The 16763-nt window shown below is 46.2% G+C and overlaps 1 protein-coding gene across 1 annotated transcript in view; it reads right to left on the bottom strand.

The window, feature by feature from the left end:
- EEIG1 (estrogen-induced osteoclastogenesis regulator 1) overlaps positions 1 to 14089 on the bottom strand; it is a 45257-nt gene extending 31168 nt beyond the window's left edge. Inside the window, exons 1-2 of the mRNA XM_073314712.2 lie at positions 14035 to 14089; positions 12417 to 13107 (exon numbers count right to left, since the gene is read on the bottom strand). Of these exons, the coding sequence (XP_073170813.1) occupies positions 12417 to 12562 (146 nt within the window). The 5' untranslated portion in view covers positions 12563 to 13107; positions 14035 to 14089. The remainder of the gene's footprint in view (positions 1 to 12416; positions 13108 to 14034) is intronic.
- Positions 14090 to 16763: the final 2674 nt, after the last annotated feature.

Here is a 16763-nt window from a genome sequence, read left to right as displayed (position 1 = left end):
GCTGCAAGGGAGAGTCCCACAGGGAAAAATCTGATCGTATTCCTATTACGCAGCATACAAGATGTTGCTGTTACGTCACCAGATATACAAGAAAAAGCTCTCTGTGCATAAACAGAGCTCAGAAATTAAGAAAAACCAAGAAGCACACACAAAAAGGCCAAGCTCACCTCTGGTGTAATTCCACCAACACAATGGGTTTCAACAGCCACTGATTTGGCTCAAGTCTTTAATGCAGGACGTATCAGCATTATGAGCCTGAAATCAAACCCAGGGTTATTAAAAGCAGTCCGGAGGGAATGCCCTGATATTCCTGGGCATGTTCCATCCTGAGTCACTCTCAAGTGGTGCCCAAGTGCACGGCCAGAGTCCACACCACAGTTCAAATGAGAACAGTCTCCAATCAGCAGCACCTTTCTACCCCATCCGCAGGACGCTTGTTCACACTGCACGCCAACACCCATTTACAGCCCTGCAACAGTCACTGGTGTTCCTGGCTGGTATCAGATCTCAAGCTGCAGAAATCTATTTCTAGACTTAACACTTTTCTGAAGGTTTCCTAGTACCAGGTGATCTTCAGGCATCCTTATTAATGCTGCTAGCTGTGGGAGTTTACCCGCACAAAGGCTTCTCCTGTTCACTCATAGGGGAAGTCATTTGCAAGATGTAAAGGGTTCTAGGGCAGCAGGCTTGCACAGTGTCCTTGTCACTTCGGCATACTCAAACAGAAGCTACACACAGCAAGCATATTTAGCATCCCCTGCAGCTCACGCCAATAACAGTCTTATTCTACACAATCTAGGAGGCAGGACGCTGTCGTTTCACAGGTATGGTTCTCAGGCCATACCCGGAACAACGATCAGGGTAGCCTCACATGAGCCACAGCTTAGGCAGAAACAGAAGGCTGGATTCTCAAGTTTGCTAAGACCACTTAGCGATGCCTACTTTGTTACAGCGCTTATGCCAGTGGCAGATGTTAGAATAGCCTCCTACTGCTCTAACTTCCACTGGGACCAAGTGACTGAGGATCAGGGACCCACCACCCTGCTCTGTCTCTGAGCTATGCTCAGATGTAGTAGAGAATCAGGGCCAGAATGTTCCTTGTTTACAGTGGACTTGGGTATTATTTGTATTACTGTAGTGCCTAGGAAACTTTGTAATAGACCAAGATTTTTTCCCCCTGCTGTCCATGTAAACTTGACAACTCCACAAACACATAAGGCAGAACTGTCACTCCCAATGTTGCTGTCTTAGAGGCTGATCTGTGGAGAGAACAGCATAGACAAGGTGTATCGGGCACAGCTAGTCACTCACTCTTTGAATACAAGAGCAAGGGGACATTCAATGAAATTGGCTTTAGATTTGCAGCCTTCCAATAAGCAGAAATAGGTTTTCCACACAAATGTATAATTAGCCTGTGGAACCCACTACCACACAGGGTAGCACTGAGGTTGTGACTAAAGTAGTGATGGATTGGACATTTACACACATGAAGCCACCCAATGTTACTGGAGTACGAATGAAAACATAAAAGCCCACATGCTTCAGGGCATAAACCAATCTGACCGATGGGGATTAGGAATAATCTTTGCCTACGGACAGGTGATTCCATAACTGTCTACAGTAAAGTTCTATTTCTTGCAACCTTCCTTTGAAGCATTTGGTAGAGGCCACTGCTGGAATCAGGATACCTGATCAAACTGGCCCCGGTCTGATCCAGTACATGCAATTTCTACATTCCTAAGCCTAGCTATTGCCTGTTTCTAGTACTGAGGGACACTAGGAATGACCCTGGAAAGATCAATGCACTACGAGCACCTTAAATTCTGCCCTTGAATTTAGCAGGACACAAAGATGGATCAGGAGAAGTACAAAGAAAACACAGAGGAGGAGGAGAGCAAGAAGACAGCCAGAATAAGGAGAAGAATGTCTGCAGGGATGAAGAAAAGACACCAAAGGGAAGCAGTGTGGATAAAAATAAAAATGTCTTGATTTCAGTCAGATTTTAAAAATTTAATTTAAACACTATTTTTTAAAAATAAACCTAGTTAAAATTATATTTGAAATTATGACAATTTATATTAAAAATTAATCTATTAAAATTCTTAAATTACTACATTAACATTTTAATGTATTAAAATAATTTTAAGTTAAATAAAAAATATTCAAACAAATGAAACTTGAACAGCAAACTTGTAAAGAATCAAACCACTGAACTGGTGGAAGTCACTGGTTAAGCATCAGCTACCACAGTTTGCTGAAGTGCTAAACCAGGTTTTGACAGCAGTAGACTTTTCTGCAGCTGCAGAAGAGGCTATTTTTCTTCATTTCAGTTTTTCAGCTAGTTTAGTTCAATGACTAGTTCATTCGAAGTTCAGAAATGGACTGGGAGCTGAAAGAGCAGGAAGTCTCATTTTCCCTCTTCCAATTTTTTGAAGAAAAATGAAGTCTGAGAAAATGAGATCTACTAGTTCTAAAATCTCAAAGAACACGGTCACCAGAACCAATCAGTTCAATTCACTAACTACAGATACTTCCTTTGTTTAATAAATCAGTTTTAAACACAAGACGTATTTTGATACATACTTTTTTCCCTTATGTACCCAGCACATTTTAGGTAGATTTATTTAACTAATAAAAACCATTTTGTGTGTGAATTTAATTGAATTCCAGTTTCCATCCAAATGCAGCTTGACACAAGTCACAAGTAAATTAAAAAAAAAAAAGATTATCCAGTAAATAAGAAACCCATCATTCACCATAAGTCTGCCCTCAGTTAGTCTACCATAATACAAAGGATTAAAGTTAAGAATTGGAATACATGTATGTTAAGCTATAGAAACACTCAAATAAGTGTGTAAATAGTGAATTCTGATTAGCAAAAACTAACACCAAATTTAGTGCAAAGGCTCTATTTAGTTGCAAATCAACATTTTAATGGTTACCAAGCAATGAGAAGCAACAGCTCTAAGAAAATAACTGAAAAGTACAAATGCAAAACAAGACTAAAGTTGATTTAAATCCATCCATTCTGAAGTGAACCCACTGAAAATCCTGGACACCCAGCTCTTCCATTCTTCTGCCCACCCTCCAAGCCCAAAGACACAAACACCCTTTTTTGTTGTAATGTGGCTGTAGCCATTACCCAAGTCCTGGAAAGTTCAGCCCAAGTGCTAAAAAGCTAAGGGAAAAACAAGCTAGTTGAAAAGCAATTCTAGAAGGCTTGTCAAGCTTCATTTTAGCCTCTGAACCCTGTAGCAGTCTTACCCATAAAGTACACTCCAGCTACAGAACTGAAATGAGGGGGTGTGTCACACATCAAGCCTCTTCCTACTACAGAGTAAGTACACACCTAAGCATACACTAGAGAGAATCTTTCATCCCAGCATGTGGGCTAGGGGGGGGTCTCTACTGATTAAAGCAGAAATAGTCACTTATCAGATTCCCATTAGAGAAATGCTACTGAAATATTTGTTTCAGAGTAACAGCCGTGTTAGTCTGTATTCGCAAAAAGAAAAGGAGTACTTGTGGCACCTTAGAGACTAACCAATTTATTTGAGCATGAGCTTTCATGAGCTACAGCTCACTTCATCCGATGTAGCTCACAAAAGCTCATGCTCAAATAAATTGGTTAGTCTCTAAGGTGCCACAAGTACTCCTTTTCTTTTTGAAATATTTGTGTTTTGTTTCTTCTGTAGTTTTATTCTTAAAGTGAAAGTGATATGTTTAATCTTCCCACAACACAAACCCACTTCCACTCTATTTTGAGAGAGGACTTCCTGTTGATTAACAGCTACAGACAAGCTACCAACAATCCTAGCCTCTCTCTTAGGCTGCAGACTAGAGCCAGATTATTTTAGAGCAGGTCCAGTGTGCACCTACCCTCAGCACAGCCAACATCCTTTCAATTAGCTTCAGGGCCAGGAGACAAGGCCCAAGGCAGTCTCTGCTTCCTGGCACATGGAGGATCTGACTTCAGCCCCTTGCCTCTCAGCCCACTAGGGCAGTGGGAGTGTGATACAGAGGGAGGTGCTATGGTGGCAGGACCCTAACGCAGCTTTCCCTTCATCACCACCTCTCCCCATATGGACTGGTAGCTGGCAAGACAGACACAGGGCTGAGGTAGTCAGTCCCAGAGCTGCAATGGTCCCACAGACACTGAGGGCAAGGAATCACTCACTAATAAGACACTATCTCCGAGAAGCACAAAATGCAGGCAGCTGAGTTTCTAAAGGAGGGAAGGGCAAGAGAGGCAAAATGTTTCTTAATGTGGATCTTTACCAAAAGGTACCTCAAGTCTCCTTGTGCTTCCTTTTCATTCCCTCTCCTCACTTCCATATCCCATCTCATTTCCCTCATTTTTTCCTCAGCTCAGCCACATCAACACATCTAGAAGGGGTGACCCCACAAGAAGCATAGGAAAACAAAGACTTTCACGGAAATCAGCAAATTTAGCTCCAGCAGAACAATTCCTTGCTCATCAACAGGCTACAGATAAAGAACAACAACGTTGTTCCTCCTCTGAACACAAGTGCAACTGTTTGTCTAGTGGGAAGTGCCTTTCAAACCAAACCACTAAAATGAGATTCAAAGCCCAGCTGTATAGTACCGAAGACATTAACTCCTGACTCAGTGATAACAGTGATATACACTGTGCCTTCCAGCAGGTGCACAGAGTAAGACATGGGCAAAGAGCAAAAGTCAGCAGGAAAAGAAAGGGAGTTTCTCTAAATCAGATGTGCTAGGGTGGGACAAGGCACTGACACCTCTCACAGTAACAGTTAAATTACTGGTCTGAGGTCCTAGGCCCATACCAAATAAAAACAGCATTACCAGATTAAGGGTCCAGGATAGACCCAATAAGATCATGGGCCAGTATGCGATGAGCCATCAAAGCTACAATTTTTATCCACCTCAAAGGAGCTTAAAAACCCAATTTTCTAATGCCATACAGCAATGCAGCCACAAGGAAGCACGCTGAATGAATCCTGTTAGATACAGGAGATTGTATATCCAGACATAGCCATCTTCATCCTCCCACAAACATGATCCTCTCCAGTCAAGCAGGCAGGGAGCCTGGATGCCTGAGGTGCTCCAAACACACATGCCAATGTTTAGACTTGCCGGGAAGGGAGAGTGGTTTCTGATTTCGAAGAGCAGAAGTGGGTGTTCTTCCCCAGAATACTCTGAAAGAGCAGATGCAATTTCCTGCAATAAAATATAAGCCTCCCTGGTATACATCTAGAAACCGGTACTAGAACAGTTTGATGGGCAACTATTAGCCTCTTAAAAATACCAACAGATGCGCCCCAAAACCACAGGGTCCCAAATTGCTCAAACAGATTACAACTCACAAAGAGGGATGAGCCAAAAGCTGGTTATTCCTTCCCCTCTATTTAGGAGGGTAGTTACAAACCTTCAGAGGATTTATCTCCCAGGCTCTGTGCCCCCCTCTCACCTCCTGCATTGGGCCTAAATCCACAATGGAGTGGACAGAGGATACCGCAACTTTTTAAACAGGGCCACAGGTTCCCTCCCCCCTAGTGTAGAGCATTTATTCCTAGTGGGCAATTTTTGAAATATGGGCTGCTCAAAGTCATATGGGAAAGGCTGTGAGTATTAGCTGGCAGAGCAACGGTTGGTGCAGGATCAGTGATCAGAAAAGGGGGGGGGTAATGTGATCCCTGTCCCGGCACGTCAGTTACAGAGAATAAAGTCACACTCCATCTTCTGCCACAGAACCCTATTTCCGAGGCACTAGGCAGGACAGGAAGTCAGAGCTATGGCGTCTACAGGACTATCGTTAGATAACAGGATACAGCCCCCAGAGCAGGAAAGTTTTAACATCGTTCTGCAAAAGGTTAACAGAATTCTGCAACTGTGACCTACAACAGGAACAGACTGGACAGACTGGCTCAGCATTAGGCAACAGCTCCGAATGAAGTTTCTCTAGGTCAGATGTCGCAGGTGTACGAGCCACAGGCATACAAACCACAGGCTAAGGAAGTATGAAGAAAATGTAATGTAAACACACAGCAGCTCCAAGGTAGCTTGGAGAACGGCACCACACCTGACTGTTTGTTGTTAGCTCACAACAGTTTGCCATTGTGTCTTACTCTATTTCTCCCTCCTGGTTTCTCCAGCACTGGTTTCCTCTGTCACTCCCATCTCACCTCTGTCAGTGAGAAAGACTTCTCTATAGGTCTTGCTATCTGGATTTTCCCTACCTCATTGACTCCACTGGGTTTCAAACCTCAGATGAAGACAGTTGTTCTCTATTGTCTATACAACCTAGTTTCTCTCTATATTGTTCTCTAACTCTTAGAGCAGAGGCTCCCAAACTGTGGGGCCTTTGGGGTGTGTGTGGCAGAACCGGGGCCAGCCCCTACAGGGAGTGGGGAAGGCGCGCCACCCAGCCCCTCCCTGCCCCCATCTCTGCTCCAGTCCCACCCACAGCCACATCCCCAGCTCTCTGCCCCATGGCTGGCCCTGTCCCCAACCCCACCAGCAGCCTTGCCCCCTGGCCTCGGCTCTGTTCCCAGCCAGAGCCGAGGCTGGGAGCAGGTCCTCATCTGGCCGTGGGCTCAGCAGCCCCCACTGCAGTCTGGCTGCGGCTCTGCTCCCGTCCCCAGCCTTGACCCCTGGCCACAGCTCCACCCACAGCTGTCCTAAACTCCTGTATCTGGTGATGTTGTTCGGTGGTATAAAGAGCTTTTTGTCTCTACACAGGGAAGGCCTTTACTTCCAGCTATGCCTGCAGCAAGAGCCCTTCAGAAATGACCCTGCTGTATGCTCCTGCAGATGCTGGGATGAAGCAAGCTCTACTACACAAGCAGCTACTCCTACAACTAGAACCAAATTCTGCCCTCAGTTAGACCCCTGCACCTCAGAAATCAGTGGGATCTCAAGAGAATAACCTACGGCAGAATTTAGCCCCCATCCTTTCCCATCATTATAGACAATTATTTTGCTCATGCTGGCAGGGACTAACTATGGAAGGTGATTGTGTAATTCTCTAAACTTAATGTCTGACATACCTAGACTATGTGGAAACAGGTTTAAATCCCAGCAGGATTGAGACAGCCCTTCATCCACTGAAGAACTGTAAGCAATGTACCACATTTTGCTCTTTCAGACAAGACCTTGATAAAAAAAGTGTCTTGGCTACTCTGCGTGGACATGGAAGATCTCATGGCACATTTTATACAAGCAGAGGTTTCCCTGACGTTCTTGCCCAAACTTCAGCATCTCCCTCTGCTGTGTACTGTATTCCCTTTGACCCCAGAGACAGCTGCATTTCAGTGGTGCCATATAAGGATATCTGTAAAGTGCTTCAAGTATACTTTGGGAGAAGGAGTTCTGATGTGGGGGACCTGCAATTTTTTCCCCCCAATGTGCATGCAGACCAGCAGCCGATGGCTCACGGACCGGCACCGGTATACTTTGAGTAGCACTGATCTAAAGCAAAACACATTCTTCATCCAAAAGAGCAAAGAAAGTCACAGCAACACTGAGAGCCAGATCCTAACTCACATGGGACCATCAGCTGCACCAAGTGCATCTCCAAAGGCCAGCTACTTTGCCTTCATTTTCTCTGGGGTAAAGTTTGTGAACACTGCAGTCAGCAAAGGAAGTGGCCTCACATTCTTATAGCACTTAGCTGAAAGTCATAAGACTCCACATCAGCAACTTCCTTAGCCCAACCTACAGCACTGAAAAGCCTCCTAATGAGCCAGACCACCCTAACGGGGTCAGCTCTTCCCGGATCACAACTCCACCACTTCAGCTTGCCAATAAGCAGCTGTTAAGTTGTGGAAGAAAGAAAGAGGAAAAAAAACTAGTTCCCTGGCCTAAGCTAGAGTTCAAGCGCTAGAGCAGTGGTCCCCAAACTTTTTAGGTCACATCCTACCTTACCCGTAATGGACTCTGATCATGCCCCACCCCTCAGAGCCATGGGCAGGTGCTGTGGCCAGGAGCCGGGCCATGGCTGGAGCCCAGAGCAGAAGCTGGAGCCATGTCCAAAGCCGGGGCTGTGTCCAGCAGCAGAGCTGCAGATGGGCCAGAGCTGTGGCTGGAGCTGTGTCCAGAGCCAGGGGCTGAGGCTGGAGCAAAGCTGGGGCAGAGTAGGGCTAGGGGCACTCCCTCCCCACCCCCCCATAGGGGTTGGCCTGGGCCCCACTACGCCCCCGAATGTTCCTTCATTCCCTGCTAGGGGGGCGTGCCCCACAGTTTGGGGACCACTTTGCTGGAGGCACAGAGGAAACCAAACTAATATGCTACACCAGCCAAAACTATGATCATCATCAACTGAACTTAACAGAACAGATAAATGGTTAAGTGCATGAGATTTTCCACCTCCAGGGACGAATGGAAACGCCCTGAAATGGCTCAGTTCTTGCAGAACCCAGATAATTATGGACAAGCATTCCACCTCAAGAGTTATCAGCGGCAGATTCCCTAAAAGCTCAATCCTCTCCCTTATAATATTCAACACCAGTATGACGCTACTGGAGAGCCAGTGAAACCACATGGGCTAAAGTGTCAGCCATAGGTGGGTGACACCTGGTACTGCAGCTCCTTTACATCAGAGGCAGACAGCACTGTCCCCCAGCCTTCTGAACGGATAGCCAACATCAGCACCTGGATAAGGGGCATTTGGCTATCACACAACTCAGACAACGCTGTGGTGATGTTGTCTGTATTTTGACTAACTCATTAGCCCTCAACTTCTCAGGTCATTGTGCAGCCTTCCTGTCCCTTTTGGGTTTCTTGGTGCTACTGGCTGATCATGTAGCCTCGGGGAGGTCCACTTCCACCTGCAAGTGGCTAGAAGATTGAGCTGATCCTATCGAAGAGAGAGTGGGCTGTGGTGATCTATGCATTTGAGATCTCTAGATTAGGCCATTGCAACACTGAAGATGGAAGGTACACACCCTGGAAAAGCTGGCGGGGGGAGAATGCAGCAGCTGACCTGCTTAGAAAGACCAGTGGCCATGAATACATCATGTTGGTGCCCTGCTCCTCATTTCTATTTTGAATACTTGGGAGGCAGTCTGATACAATGGTGATAGGCGATTTTTAAATACCTTGATTAGAAGTATATACCTGAGCGGTATATTGGTAGAGCTGTGTGGGAAAACTTGCAGACCACCTGTTTGCCCTACGCCTGGCTCTAAAAAACAGCGCTTTCATGAACACCAGGTTCTGTACTCCAACTAAACAGCACTCAACCAACACAGAACAATAGCCGGTCATTCTGCCAGAGCACTGTAAATGGACATTGATAAGATAAGTCTTATCCTCACAGGACTCTTCCAGGCTGTATTAGGAGAGGACTTGATTACGGGGGAAATGTGAAAAGGAATTTACAGCTTGCAAGTTCATACTGTAAGATCACCAAGGCCTAATGTGGACCGCCAAGCCAGCTCGTGTGCGTAAGAGGGCACACTTCTGAAAATGAGAACTCCAAACCAGCTGGAAGCGCTCACGGGACTTGGAGCTTTTCCAGGATATTCTGAATTCCTAAACGCGTTAAGTCACAATGCATTTTGGACTGTTTCCCCTCTTAGATAGGCTGGTTTGTTTCTGCCTCAGCCAGTGGAGCTACTGGCTACAGTTTCAGTTAAAGGAGGGGGTTCCGGCCTCAGGGCGTTAACATTCTCTGGCTGGAATCTGCATGCCCCACAACCCGGAGAGGCCTCCATCCAACTCTACTGTATGGAACAGTAACATGTATATGCAGTTCAGGTTGGAACAAAGATATCCTGCTAGGATATGGGAATAAAGCTTCCTAACTTCTCCTTTACTCAGTTTGGGTAATTAAACTGCTTGGTCATATCAATCTGACCCAGTTAATGCTACTGAGTGACTGATCATATATGCTTCCTCCCTGAACTCTCACCAAAACTTTCACCCTTGTGTCCATGGGTTTCTTAACTAAAAGTCCATGGCAAATACCAGGAGAGAGTCTCTGTTGCAGATCATGTTCCAAAAGAAGGAATTCTTCCACTGAAACCCCAAGAGGGCTCCTTCTACATCAAAGATTGGCCTAATCTGGGAAATTTCCTTACAGGTTTTAAAATTGGTTCAGCTAAACCAATTTTAAAATCCATTATAAGTCTTCCCTATGGTACACACGCTTCCTTACCCAGATGATGTTTCCACCTCTCTCCTTTTGGAAAAGTCATGGTTGGAGAGCAGTGGCAGCTGTTCTACTTGTCCAATCATGAAAAATTTCTGTAGAAGGGAGTACCTGACATTCTATTGCCAATGACAGTCAGCATTTAGAAATTGTACGTGGGCGTGTACCACACCATAATCAACACAGCAAGAATCTCCGTTACACCAGATGGTTTGCCCCAGCAAGCACCTTGCATTCCAGTCTCTTTTGGAAATGTTCTGGCGCCAAAAAACCAATCACAGACTCTAGCTAAATTCTTAGTCACATACAAAACTTCCAATTCAACATGGATACAATCTCTCTTAATTCCCCCAGTCTTTCTCCAAATCTTTAGAATTTTAAAAGGGTCACAGTAACTGGAAAAGGCAGTAAACTAAGTAAAGGCAAGTCTGGGGATCCTCAGTACATGGTAACCCTGTTTCTGGAAATTCCTAGATCACCATTTCTTACCATTAGAGAGACTGTAAGAGACTAAGTCTTGGAAGAGGTCAAATGAATTAATACCACTGAGCCTAGAAACTTTTCTAATAGGAACAGGTTTCCCACATGCTTTCAGTTAGACCAAAGACAGCCTAGCGGAAAGAAGGCAAACCCAACATCCAGCTTCCCCTTTTGCTCGTTTATTAGCAATCAAGCAGAGTCACAGTAACGTATGCATTTGGTTTAAATTACAGAGGATTTCTCTGCAGGCACCTGAACGTGCTGAGAAAACTCCTGAACCTCAAACAGCTTAAAAAACCACCCAAAATGCCAACCCACAAGGCTGACAGTAGCACCAAACCTGCACTCCTGAAACCTGCTTTCTAGGACAACAGGAAGAAGCTTGAAACCCAGTCTGGGAGACCAAGTTCACCTGGAATAGTTTCCTAATGAATGAGCTGATCTAGGAAGTAAAGGGGTTAATTCCTTCCTGAGCTCACATACAGCTAAAATTCCTGCGATAAGCTACTTCTACCAAACCCAGGGATCTAACAGGGGAGAAAATTGCAAGGAAGAGTTATTTTGATAGACTTTTTCCTGGGAGGAACTCACTTAGGGTGTGCTTTTCCAGAGGTGCAGCAGCTCGCATGACCTGGAGTTAGGGTGCTCAGCACTTCTGCAAAATCAGGCCTTGGTGCTCTGCTGCAGGGTTGCTCAAACACACATATACATATTTGCAAGGCAGAAAAGGATTACAGTTGGCCAGTAAAAACCCTCTCTCCTAGAATGGAACAGCTCCCACCGTTCAGTATACAGTGCCATAAGAGCCTTTGTAGACCAAGCGGCACTAACAGTTACCTTTAAATAAGATTAATTACTCTTGGGTTAATATAAAAACAGATTCTGAAAACAACTGAAAGCTGTCCTAACCATACTGAGGCAGTAAGACAGCAAGTCCAGGGCTGCTTTGGAATTTGTGTTTGCATAGCAGGAGGTGATAATCAATGTGCATAGTTGGCAACAAAACAGATTTTGATTAGCAGTTTGTAGTGAGAGTGGGGACAAAGAGCCCCCAAGCAGGCAGAGAGAATCCAAGCCAACCCACAATGGGAAAGGGGGAAATCCTTATAAAAGAATTCTACAGAAGTGGTCCAAATGTTACAGATTACATTATTGCTGGAGTGTTTCGCTCCATTAAAAAGGTTACAGCAAACAGGAGGTTCAACAGCACTCATTCGAGAAGATAAACCATGGTTTTAAAACTAACAACATTAACTTCCAGGCAGCCGTTTTCCTTTGCATGGCAATTTGCAATGCAAAGCAAGCTATTTCAACCCTTACCAAGGACAGTAATTCAGAAGCAAACGGGGAGGGAAAAGTTGAGCAGGGTTCACGCAATCAGTTTAGATGCAATTTTCTACTGAGTTAAGTTTCTCATTAGGCAAAAGTACTGTTTGGCTATTTCTTTCATATGTAGTGTGTGTAAGCTTTTTCTCTTTTTTGGGAGGGTGGGGGGAGACTTGTAATCCAAAGTTATCATCAGACCCCAATATCTTTCAGAAATGTCACCTCCAAATAGCTGAAGAATTCAATTCAGTTCTGGTCAGAGGCCACACACATAGAGCTGGCCAACGAAGACCAGACTCATGGCTATGTCCCGATGGGAGAAGAGAAATTGCACGCACCAGGATTATTAAAATCACGTGGAAGAGGCAGGCAAGTGTTAGCAACATACTAAACAACTCAGTCCAACACAGTTTAACCAGGAAAGGAGAAGTCTGAGGGTGGTGAGAAGAGAGAATTACACAGAGCCTCTTACCTGGAAGACAAACTAGCAAAGTCCCCTCCATCCAGCAGCCTGATTTTGCAGAACAGAACACCATTCACAAAGGGAACAGCAGTCAGCTCCTCCAGGGTGAAACTGGTCTGAAATTTAAACTTCTTTTTCTTCATCAGGAAAGCCATGGGCAGGCTCAGTGAGAAAAGTCCAGGAATGCAGAACAACAAAATCAGAGTCAGAAAGGAGCTTCTCAAAATGCACACAGATAAACAGAGGAACAGGCAGCTATTTCAGGAGTGGAAGAAGGAGAGCGTAAATTTCAGTTCAATTGCAATGACGGCCCAGCTTTAAATGCACAATCCTCTTCTCTCTTTGGTGGTCGGATCTGGCTGTGGGATCATTGCCCTGGCAGGCTTCAGGTGAGGAGGAAGAGGACAGAGTAAACCTCTGGAACATCTCCAAGGAGGAAAAGGAGGGAGAAAAATTCAAGCTCCGGACCAGCAGGAGCTCCCCTGCCTGCAGTTCTCCTGTTTAGAGGCTGTGGTGCTCTGTGTCCATCAGGCCCCCTTCAGAAACCATCTCTGATAGGAAGTCATCCTGAACTAGTCTGTCTGAAGAAATCCTAGGTCTGCAGACTGCACATTCAAGGCTTCTCGGTTTCAGTCTCCTCCCCTTGTGCGACTACTTTACACAGGTCTCTGCTGTCTGTTGCTACTGCTCCAACAGGTCTCTAATGTCAAGTAGGGAGGGAAACGAGTAAATTAGTCCCAGCCAGTCCTGGGCTCCTCCTCTGAAACCTGTTTAGGTGGATAAGATTCTGTTCAACCTCACTGCAATCTAAGGAGGAGGAATCCAGTTAGCCCGCTTCAGAGATCCCTTTCCCCCTTTTCTGCCTACTGCCCCTGGGTTGCTCTCTATTTTGGAAGAAGTGTTTAATACTCATCTGTTCTAGAACCATTTTTATCCATAAATCTCAAAGCACTGTACAAAGGAAGGCAAGTCTAACAGCTGATCTGATGAAAAACCGGGAAGAAATATTGGTGAAATGCGGAGGGGGGGGGGTAAGTCAGAGCTCTTCGGGAAGTTTCAGTATTTTGACCCTCTCCACACACACACACGAAACTTGCAATTTTTCTTCTCCGTTTTTTCCCAACTAGCGCGAATAATAAAGCGTGTCCCCCCCCCCGGGTCAGGGGCACCAGAGCGAGTCCTCACGACAGCCAAGTTCATGCGGCCGGACCCATTTTCACCACGGTGCCCACTTCAACCCGCCGAAAGCCCAGGGACTAAACACGGCGGCAAGGGGAGCCGGCTGCAAGCGCCTTGTCCACACGAGGGGGTCGGGCCACGCTGGGGCTGGGCTTCTCTGATACATGCGATGAGCCGAGTCCGGTCTCTGCCCGCCTCCGCCTCCCCGCGCAACCAGCCCAGCCCAGCCCGCTGCCGGCCGCCCACGGCGGCCTCGCCAGGGGCCACCGCGGCAGGAGCAGCCCGAACCCTGCCGCGGCCCCCGCCCGCCACGGCCCGGTTCGAGCTCCCGGCCCGGTTCCGCTCGGCCGGCCGCGCCTCTGCACCGTGAGCGGAGCGGAGCGCCCTCCCCCGCCCCGCGGCATGTGGACGGCGCGGCCACGGGACCCGCCACCGGCCCCGCTCTCACCTTCTGCCCGCGCCCCGCAGAGCCGCCGCCGCCGCCCGCCCGCCCCGCAACCCCGGCTAGCGCGCCTACGCCAAGTGCGCCCGCCACGCCAATGGCGTAGAGAGTGGCAGGCCCCCGCGGGCCCGCCAAGCTTTGAGAATACGAAAGCCCAGACAACACCCCCCCCCCCGCCCTTCCTTCTCACGGGGGCTGGGGGGGGGGGGAGAGTGGCGCCATCGGATTGGGCAGAGGCAAAGGCACAAACTCCTAGCCCTGGGTTCGGATTGGCTGCTACAGCACGGTTAGGGGGAGGAAGGAAAGAGCTTAGGGGCTTAGTGATTGGAGGAGGTAACTGTCAATCTTCTTAAAAACCATCCCCTTTCGTCTTGATTCAGGTGAAAGAGAAAGGGGAGGGGGAAAAAGGAGACAGACAAGAGAGGGAGAGGGAGAGGGGGAGGGGGAGGGGGAGGGGGAAAGGGAAAGGTGGGTGGGGAGAGAAAAAGAGGAAGAGGGGAAGAAAGGTAGAGGGAAATCTGACTGGCAGATAAAGGGTAGAAGAGAGGGGGCTGGAATCAGGAGAAGAGGGGGAGAAAAGTTAGATGGGGAATAAAAAGATCTAAAATGGAGAGCAAGTCAGGGAAACTGAGGGGGACAGGACCATGCAGGAAACGGACACGGCAGCACCACCACACCTTCAGTAATCATTAGGCAGGCTGCCCCCAAAATCGCGTGATGGGATTAGGAAGCACAAGATTTTTAAAGCAATTAGACACTTGTGGGGCTTTATTTGCGTTTTGGGGTTGGAGACTCGGGGGGTGCATTCATGTCATGTTTTCTAGCTTTTCTCTGCAGCCACGAAGGCTAGAAAGTTACTTTTATTTCTAAATGAAAGCTGGGAGTCTTGCCTTGTCACATGACTTCAGGAGATGGTGCCTAACTCCCACTGATTTCACCTAAATACTTGAGAGGACGTGGGCCTAGGTCTTTAAAGAAAACCATCAAATATCACGAGGCTTGTGATAACTTATTGGTGATGACAATAACACTTATATTTAGCCCTTCCATAGCACTCTACGTCTGCCCCGAGCCCTTAATTCACACAGCTCTCTGATCCCATTGACTACTATTGGCCTGGATTCAGGAAGGTCCTTCAGCACATTCCTAACTTCAAGCATGTAAATCATTTATATTACTATTTATTTATCTGTTTGTATTATGGTAATGCCTAGGCGGTCCAGTCATGGCCCAAGTCCCAATTTTGCTAGGACCAGTACAAACAGAACAAAAAGATGGTCCCGGTCCCAAAGGGCTTACAATCATCATTGGGACTTATGGACTTGATGTTAGGGATGTGCTTAAGGGCCTTCTAGAATCAGGACCATTACCCACATAGCGATAGAGAAACTGAGGCCTAGAGAAGGGAGGTGACTTGCCCAGTGTCATACAGCAAGTCTGGCAGAGACAGGATGAAAACCCAGGAGTCCTGGCTCCCATTGCCAGTCTCCCATTGCTCCTATTAAACATCTAGAATCACTGCCTTTAATCACTAATGCTGACAATACCAAGAACTATTAAATTATTTCCCCTCCAGTATGAAATATTTTTTCAGTGACAGAAAAAGCACATGGAAACGTACTTGGACCCAGTGATATCTTCAGGTCTGATTAGGGTGAACACTTTGCCATGCTGATTCTTGCTCACACACACAGGGTTAAACTGATTGTCAAATTCAGGGTCAGGAATTAATTGTTTTCCTCCCGGCCTCTTGGCAGGCGCCTATGAGGTGAGCGTGATGGAGGGGGTTAACTTTTCAGCACAGCCTTGAGCAGGGGGGAACCCTTTTTAAGATTAAGGGGTTGTATCCCATACCCTGTAAATTGATGTCTTGTGCTTACAAGGGCAACCAGGCGTTGGTGGATATTAACTCTTTCCACCTCCTATTCCTTGATTTAATAGAAATGCCATGGTGAAGAGTCAAATCTGCTGGACATTTTAAATCTGCCAAGCTGTGAAAGGTGTGGAGGTCCTTGTAGAATTTTGGAAGTGTTTCAAGGTCACCTCTCCTTTTGCATGCTTTCTGTAAGATCCACTGTCAGAAGTATGGTGTATCCACTTTCATCACTAGAGAAAGGATTAATTGTCCCTTTAGTAGGCCACTAGGGATATCTATTGTGATTCACTCATCAATAACTCCCCTAAGGACTTATCTCCTTTGTTTATAGCAATCAGGACTGGATGTTAAAATTTACAGAGATTTTAAGCCCTGCTGTTCTCACGCATATTTACTCTACAGCTTTGTCAGAAACATCTCTTGAAAACCTCAATGTTTGCTTTATAATTAATTGAATAATGTGCCTGACGTTGAAAATAAATTAACTTGGAAAAATGCCCAGAGAATTGCTGAACAGTCTGCAATATAACAACTGTAGTTCGATTCTCAGAGATATATGTCTCTCTAACAAAGGAAGTGTCATGAAACTGGGATTAAACTCTTGGGACACAGATTCTTCATTATTCTGAAACTCTCCATGTTGGTATTTCTGTATTTTTACTGCACATTTGTGTCTTGATAAATTAGAATCTTCAAAGGGCCAGTAATTAGGGAAGCATGATTTAGGGTGTACTGATGAGTAAAGATGTAATTAACTAGTGAGTTCCATGAAGATATCATAGGGATTATAATGAAAGCGTATAGCATCTCCAAGTCCTTAGCTCTTTAGACTCAAGCAGGTGCAAAATCCTGCTCCCCA

Source organism: Lepidochelys kempii, chromosome 16 (genome assembly GCF_965140285.1).
Source record: "Lepidochelys kempii isolate rLepKem1 chromosome 16, rLepKem1.hap1, whole genome shotgun sequence".
NCBI lineage: Eukaryota > Metazoa > Chordata > Testudines > Cheloniidae > Lepidochelys > Lepidochelys kempii.
This window is presented reverse-complemented; position numbering and strand designations above follow the sequence as displayed.